This window comes from Acanthaster planci, linkage group LG04 (assembly GCF_054643075.1).
Source record: "Acanthaster planci isolate LZ-2023a linkage group LG04, COTS_SCS, whole genome shotgun sequence".
NCBI lineage: Eukaryota > Metazoa > Echinodermata > Asteroidea > Valvatida > Acanthasteridae > Acanthaster > Acanthaster planci.
This window is the reverse complement of record NC_141780.1, coordinates 48,439-55,824: the sequence shown is the minus strand read 5'-3', so window position 1 is coordinate 55,824 and position 7,386 is coordinate 48,439. Positions and strand designations below refer to the sequence as shown.

At 36.4% G+C, this 7,386-nt stretch overlaps 1 protein-coding gene across 4 annotated transcripts; it reads right to left on the bottom strand.

The window, feature by feature from the left end:
• Positions 1–217: 217 nt before the first annotated feature.
• On the bottom strand, positions 218–5,747 carry LOC110989768 (uncharacterized). 4 transcript variants are annotated; one of them, XM_022254386.2, is made up of 9 exons: positions 5,629–5,747; positions 4,160–4,193; positions 3,570–3,686; positions 3,189–3,230; positions 2,822–2,890; positions 2,384–2,455; positions 2,094–2,165; positions 1,845–1,913; positions 218–1,278 (listed from the first exon to the last, which is right to left on the bottom strand). In XM_022254386.2, the coding sequence occupies exons 3-9, from the start codon at positions 3,658–3,660 to the stop codon at positions 995–997; spliced, it is 699 nt and encodes a 232-aa protein (XP_022110078.1). In that variant the 5' UTR covers positions 3,661–3,686; positions 4,160–4,193; positions 5,629–5,747; the 3' UTR covers positions 218–994. The 4 variants fall into 4 exon arrangements, with proteins under 4 accessions (XP_022110078.1, XP_022110076.1, XP_022110077.1 ...); XM_022254384.2 differs by lacking the exon at positions 4,160–4,193 and adding an exon at positions 4,244–4,344 and having other exon boundaries at positions 5,629–5,741; XM_022254385.2 differs by lacking the exon at positions 4,160–4,193 and adding an exon at positions 4,244–4,344 and having other exon boundaries at positions 2,822–2,887; positions 5,629–5,741.
• Between the last annotated feature and the right edge of the window lie 1,639 nt (positions 5,748–7,386).

Here is a 7,386-nt window from a genome sequence, read left to right as displayed (position 1 = left end):
CGGCCAGCGGACACACACAACAGGCAGATGTGCTTGTCTCAAAAGTAATGGTATATGGTACATGCACTTGTTTCTATATCACTGTTTTGCAAAACTCGGTCACTAAACATTTGTGACCTTCCCAAATAAAGCTCGCTCATTTAATGACATGCCTGTGCTGAATCAACAGCAGACACTAAAACGAAGCCCCCCCCCAAGGAAAACGGACAACAGTAAGTAAAAGATCGAGTATCTTTAATTACTGAAGCAACAGTAAATTTCTGGCTACACTGATGGAATCACTATCTTACACAGAAAAAAGTGGATTAAAAGAATCCAACCATAAGCCGTTAAAATTAATTTTAAATATAACATCTTTAAAATAAACATTTAAACAGATTTTGTTTCTGCATTTGAAATATGGTCTTCAGTGGGTTTTGTTTGCGTGATGTGATTATTCCAAGGAAGTTGGCATAACATCCGACTCTGTAACAAGACCCATGTAAGCTGATGAAATCAGGAAAACCATGGACTTTATGACTGTGATGATAAACTCTCACAGAAACATCCTGTAATTGTACTCGCTGTTACATTAATGTTTGTCAGTTTTCTGCCTCTACAGTTGCAGCTCAAACAACAAATGTCTGAGAGTTGAATGCCCTAACAGCAAGGAGTCACCAGCATTGTCATTCTGTAATGGAGGCCAATGCCCGCTTAAAAGGGGTTATTTTGGCACCAAAACTTTCACATAATTGATTCTTTAACCATGCTAGAGTAACTTAGTCTTAAATTTCTAATATAATTTTCTGTTTATGACTTAACTGAAATCAATTTACATTCGGCCGGCCATTTGTAGAATTGCCATCCGGAATTCATATATTATATGTAAGACAAACTAAAAATATCAAACGTAAATGAAAATAACACATATATTTTGCATATCTACATGTACATCAAAAATCAAAACTGGGGCTTTGAAAACTGAACCATAAGTACAGAAAGCATACAGTTTCATTTACCTGATGTTAAAGGTTTTGTAAACTTTTATTTTCAGGTCTGAGCGCCCTGCCTTAGCCAGACAATGACCAAGCTCCTTGGCTTGGGACTTAAGATCTCCATCCTGTTTGTTGTGCCAGTCCACTAACATATTATAAATCTGACTTTTTGCATCTCTGTTGTGATTGTAAGCGTAAGTACTTAGTGTGGCATGGCTGAATCCTAGCTGAAGACCTAAAGACATCATTTCCCTTGGTGAGATGTCCCCAGAGAGGGAATGAAGAAACTTATTACTAATGCACTCTGAAAAGAATCAGATGAAACAAAAAATAAAGAGGTCATGACTTTCCTCAGGATTATAGGATAATTTTATTCAAGTTGATGATTCTTGTGGTTCCTGATTATTTTCTGAGATGTCATACTTCAGTGTTAGAACTTTATTCTGACAAAAACATATTTCGTTAATTAGCAAAACTTACCCATATTTTTGCCTGGCCACCAATTACGTGTTAATTTTTTCTGACACAAGGAGGCAGTTGTGTTCTTTTTAAAGTTGCCACAATGTCAGGACTAAACTGACAGTGCCTATTGCCACCAGTGATCACAAGAAGACAGCTCCTGATTTTTGGTTTATCTTTTTTACTTTTTCATGGATATAATCAGTTTTCCACTTTTATGTATAGACATTATCTAGATTCCAAATACAGACTGAATTATCAATATTCTCCCTTTTAGTAACTGAGGTTCTATGCAAATGATTCATTTGATTCCAGGTGACTTTATTTCTGCTATTTTATTGATGTTTCCAATTATATTCTTAGGATAACACTAAAATGTTTTGGTGACTTGATCACACAGTCTACACTCACCAGGCTTCTCAACTCTTTCTTGTCTCTCACAGGCCCCACTTGACACAGGTGGACTTGAAGAGATATATTCTAAACCAAATAAAGAAATGTACTTTTATGACCTTTTGGGCCAATTATTATGACCTTTTAGGCCAACATAACAAGATTTACTGTCTTATTCTGCAACAGAAAAAAGGCTATTAAATATTATATATTGAGAACACTCCTGAGCAATGTTTTCAAGAGTCATTCACACTGCCATGTTCTCACCTGGGTGGGGTTCCTCAGCAATTTGTCTTCCAGAAGGCCCAGTTACTTCAGATGGACTTGTTGGGACATTTCCTGTTTCAAGTGTAAGAACAAAAATATGCATAGGCCTACATACAGGAGCAGAGAAGTAGTCAGTGTCAAGTAGATTAAAAAAGTAAAACAAAACAAAATATTAACCACAACATATCTTTAATGTACTAAGATATAAAGGTAAAAGTTGGTAATAAAAACAAACACTTCAGATGGTTATTGTTGGACCTGAAGGCAAAATGAAAGTTGCTGTAGCTTACTATGTCTCAGATTCCAGGCATCTTGTCTTCCAGCTGAAGGCCTTGGTAACTTAGGACTTAAACAAACTTCTCCTTAATAAAAAAAAACAAATACAGAACCATTGTTTAAAGGTATTTTTCACACCAACCTTTCTTAGTTTATATATAAAAGTCTTTACTCAAACGCAACTTTGATGAAATGGAATTAATCAAGGCTCAGGGTACACAATTATCGAATTAAAGGATTGCACTTCACATTTTTTTCAATGGTTCCTTGCCACATCAAAAGAACTATTACAGGGTACCCGCTGCAAGGGTCTATCATGGTATATGAATTTTTCCAGGCACTAAATACAAGCTGTGAGGTATCTGGCTTGGAACCCCGATTTGGTAACATGGCCACAACTATTCTAAGGGGCAAAACGTCAAGGTAATAATTAGTCAAACAATCAAACTTACCAGGCAGGTATTCCTTGTCTTCTTCTACAGAACTTGTAGTTGGCTGCAGTGGACTTGAGCTGGTTTCTACTTCAAATATTAAACATGCATGTCTAATAAGCAAGTTATTAAGCACACAACTACCACTCAGCAACTATAATTATCAAGATCAATGCTGATTTGTTTATGTGATAATGATGCATTAGACAGCTAATACATAAATATCAGGTCTAGTAAGGAAGACTGTCCACTTGCTGTAACACGGTTGAGGTGGGAACACATTGAGCAACTGGGGATGACCTTTCATGGCTTCAAGTGGTTCTACCCTACTCATAACCAATCACATTCAGTGTTGGATTTTTATGCCCAGTGGCAGGGGAATTCTTACCTCTTCTGAAATATTTCCAGACCCTTATCGCGATCAATGTACCTGTTGTAAAAATGGGTGAAATAAACAAATGGTTTTTCTTTGTTTAGTAGTAATACATGCATGTACACACATGCTAATAATTATCTGCAAAATTGAATTTGTGATTTGAAATGACAAGCCATTTCTGTGAATTATCTGAGGTTTAAGGCAATTATTATTCAACTTTCTTCATTAATGTGCACAGCTTTAAGTTCAATTCTTAAAAGCTTCTTGCCTAAATTTTAAAACAAACATGTACTTTAGTGTTTTTACACTAATATTTTCACAAAATAATAAATTGATACTATATTAAACTTATTGCAACTACAGTATACAATACAACAGTTGCACTGCACTTACAAAAAGCCAAAATAAATCCGAACACGTAGCGACTGTTGTGTACTGTCTCTTCCAATAGGAGCAGTGTTGGCCAGTTTTTTCCAAATGTCATTACTGCTGTATTGCTCTCTGTCAGGACTGCAAAAAAGGTATACTTTACAAAGGATTACATCAAAACTATTAGAATTACAACAATGAACTTAAACCAGTTGTCATTTTGGTCCAGCATTCGTATTGCGTCACTGAAATTGATATGATAGCCATATCTTCCCTGACATCATTTGCCTGAGTGATCCCTGTTCACCACTTCTTAAGTTGTATTGTGTACATGTACATGTAATTGGGGTGTGATCCCTGGCTGTATGGTGTTTCAGGTTTAATGGCTTCTGGCTAGTGCCCCTCGATCAGAGATATTGACTGCATCCAGAGCTTGCCCCATATCATTTGTGCTAGAATGTACAGACCTTGTATAATCTCAAGTGTCTGCAATTTATTCCAAACCACAACAGGGTATTTATGTATTGTTTGTCTCTACTGAATTGTCATTCTTCAAAAATTGACCTTGCTTCTGATTACAGATGGTCAACTGTGGATGAGATAAAGTAACTTACGGTTTCTTTCAAGGTACACTTGACATTATTGACTCTACACGAGAAAATGAAATGTAAAAATAAAGAATCGAAAGCATAGCTTACATATTGGACCAGTAAGAAGGCTCATTGTGGTAATGGTGATCATAATCTGCTGAGGAACTTCCACTGTTTAGATTAAGCTGTTCTATTCATAACCATGATTTCTTTAAAACATAAAACAGAGAACGCAAAACTGTCTGTCAGCAGTAAATTTTGGAAAGTGGAATTGTTAAAATTTCATTGTTTGTATCAGGTTTCAGATCTGCCTGTCATACTTATGCAGCACTGTGCTAAGTAACTCAGCCTGACAATAAACTGACAAACTGGTAGTGGGGGATGGGAGGGGGTCCCTGGGTACTTGCAGCAAATTAATGACTTTTTGGGGGGGGGAGATCCCCCTTAATCACTCCCATAAATCTAATACTACAATGGAAAATAATAACACAGTGGTCATACACCACATTTAACATGCATTTATAACAATATAGGTGAAGGTCCCAAAATAGTTCTGCGCAACCAATTACATGCCTTTGAAAAACAGGATTGGTAGATCGGAATTTTTGCAAATTTCTTTGTGTTGATTGATCAATGAATGGTGTATTCAATTAATAGGAGTGGTAGCACAATACATAACAAAAACTGTAACTTGCTAATAAAAAGTTTAGGGTCCCACTGCAATTAAACTAGGGCTGATCATGTTGATGGGTCACCATGAAGCAGAAATTTGTTTTCTCTACAATGCTACATTAATATGTTAAGGAAAGATTTCTATGTCTATGCATGTACATCAATGACTTTTCTCTGATGGAGGTAGTAAATCAATTGTAAATTAGCAATTGATAAAATGTCCTGAGCTGAGTCCAATGAAATTTGCAGGGAAAATATTGAAACATTTACTTTAAAAAGTGGAAAGAATTCCATATACGGATACCAGTAATTACATGTATTCCCACAGTGCCCTAGTAATAGCCATAAGAAAGCAAAAATATGTCTAGAAAAGTTCAATTTAGGAAGAACTTGAAAAACTAGGCTCTAAACCTAAGTCAATAACTTAAGAATACTCGGAATTTTCCCGATGAGACCGTAGGGTTTGTGCACAGGGTGTCAAGCGCTAGCGGCGTCCGTATGTGGAACTCTTTCCAAAAACGTTGGGAATTTTTCCAGAAGTGTCTCATCGTGGAGGGTCTCATACCGTGTTTGATGTTTATGGACCTCATTTCTGCACAGTCTTTTATCACTATCATTAATGCCAAGCTTGATATGCTTCAGTCATGTGGTCACGGTATATGTGACTTGTAGCATAACGATCTCTTTTTGATATCATTATTAGGGCCTATACCGTGCATAAAATTAGCATGTTTAGGCTGTTCAGTCTTTCATTAATTCAGTCTTGGAGATGGAAAGTTTGCAAAAGCTACAACACATGTATAATTTGTCGCAAAACCTACCTTCAATAATGATTCAAATCTAGCATTATTTTTTTCGCACGGAGTACGCAGTGCTCGCTGTTAGATCCAATTTCCGGGTTGAGCCGCTGTTGTTTGTTATGGTGCCCTTGACGGGACATTAAATACTACAAAGTTCTTTATATAACATAAATGCACATTTTGAAACGTTTCAAATTATTGTTTGCGTAAAGTTGTCTCGATAACCTTGCTAAAAAGGGGTTTACATTGTCTGCTCAGTCTTTGTCTGACAACTTGGGAAAAATATCTACAAGCTTACTCAGGCAAGACTTGAACCCAAGACCTTCCGTTTACAATTGCAGACGTCTTCACTTGCCTCCCTGCGGAACAATATTCCGCATTTTTCTAGCCAAATGTTATAGCATAGCGTGTTCCTGGTCGTTATGCCACCCGCGGAACATCTTCAATTTAACTTGTTCAAGACGTACAGAATCCCTTAATACAAACCTTCAAAATAAACCTTTGTGTTTCAGTTAACCATATTTTGAACTTTCGTTTCACTAATTTGCTGCTGATATATTTTTTGTTTTTATGCTAATGAGGATTTCCATATTCATAAACAAAATTGTCATGCCATGCCAAGAAAAAAGCCTAAATGTTACAATGGTTTGCAGACTTTGCTGGACTAAATTTTGTCTTCTATTTTTATTTGTTTTATTAATCTAATTATTATTATTACTGGTTTATTTTGAACTATACTCCTCGCCGCCGGTGGCAGATTGTTAATACAATCTACATGTACATTAAAAACAGATAAATATAGATTTATAGCTATAAATTCTAAGAAAGCTGAAGGTCTTTAATACCTTCAATACCTTGCATTAAAAAACATATTAATTTCATTCAATACATACAAAAAGCGTAAAATTTAAAAACAAAAAATACAAATTATCGGAAAACAAAGTCGTTTCCAAAACGTTATACATGTAATTAAATGAAAATAAGGGGGAGAAGGGGACATAAATATTGGATATGTTTAGGAAGGGTTCAAAGGGAGGGGGAGGGAGGGGGTCAGGGTGAGGGGTTTCAGGGGGAGGAGGTCACAGGTAGGGGAGGAGTTGATATACAAACTAGCAGGAAGCTAGACTTAAAAATATTAACCAATGGAAGTAAAAGAAGATCTACTATATACTGTTAGGAGCAAGCTGGACACGGAGCTGTGCTGAGTTTAGTTAGACAAACTGGCAACTTTATCAATCCTACAAGAGGGCTGTTCTGATACCTTCTTGTGCGACAGGAGGGCACTGTTATCATAACAGTTGTATAATTTCTTAACTTACGAACATGTGTCTGATGACCCTAACTCTCTGACTCGAGTCAGAGGAATCCAAGTACTAAAATGTTCTGAGATTAGCAGAGATTGGCCAAACTTAATACACAACTGATTTTGCCTCTGACTGAGAGTAGGTAAGCCACAAGAAACAAGTGCATCATCATAACGATTGTATTCAATGCTAAGGATGATTTGACAGACCATCTTCTGGAAATTCTCCAGAACTTTTAACATGTTTCAGAGTGAGGCTAAAATTCCATACTGGTGTGGCATATTCTAACACTACTGGTTCACAGTTGTTAATGTGCATAGCCACAAGTGAGGACCTTATGCTTTTCTCAGAAATGTTTTAATGAAGTTAATTTTGGGTTCACAATCAAATTCTATGCAATGAGCCATGTCTTCCCTGAACTACATCACAACAATAGCACCCTGAGCTCCAAGGAACTTAATTATGGATAATTTTA

Coding starts and splice junctions, on each gene's coding strand:
- LOC110989768 (XM_022254384.2), bottom strand. CDS start 4,286: ATGATCACCATTACCACAATGAGCCTTCTTACTGGTCCAATAT. Junction 3,231..3,569: donor CGGATTTATTTTGGCTTTTT/GTAAGTGCAGTG, acceptor TTTTTACAACAG/GTACATTGATCGCGATAAGG. Junction 2,456..2,821: donor AGACAAGGAATACCTGCCTG/GTAAGTTTGATT, acceptor TTTTTTATTAAG/GAGAAGTTTGTTTAAGTCCT.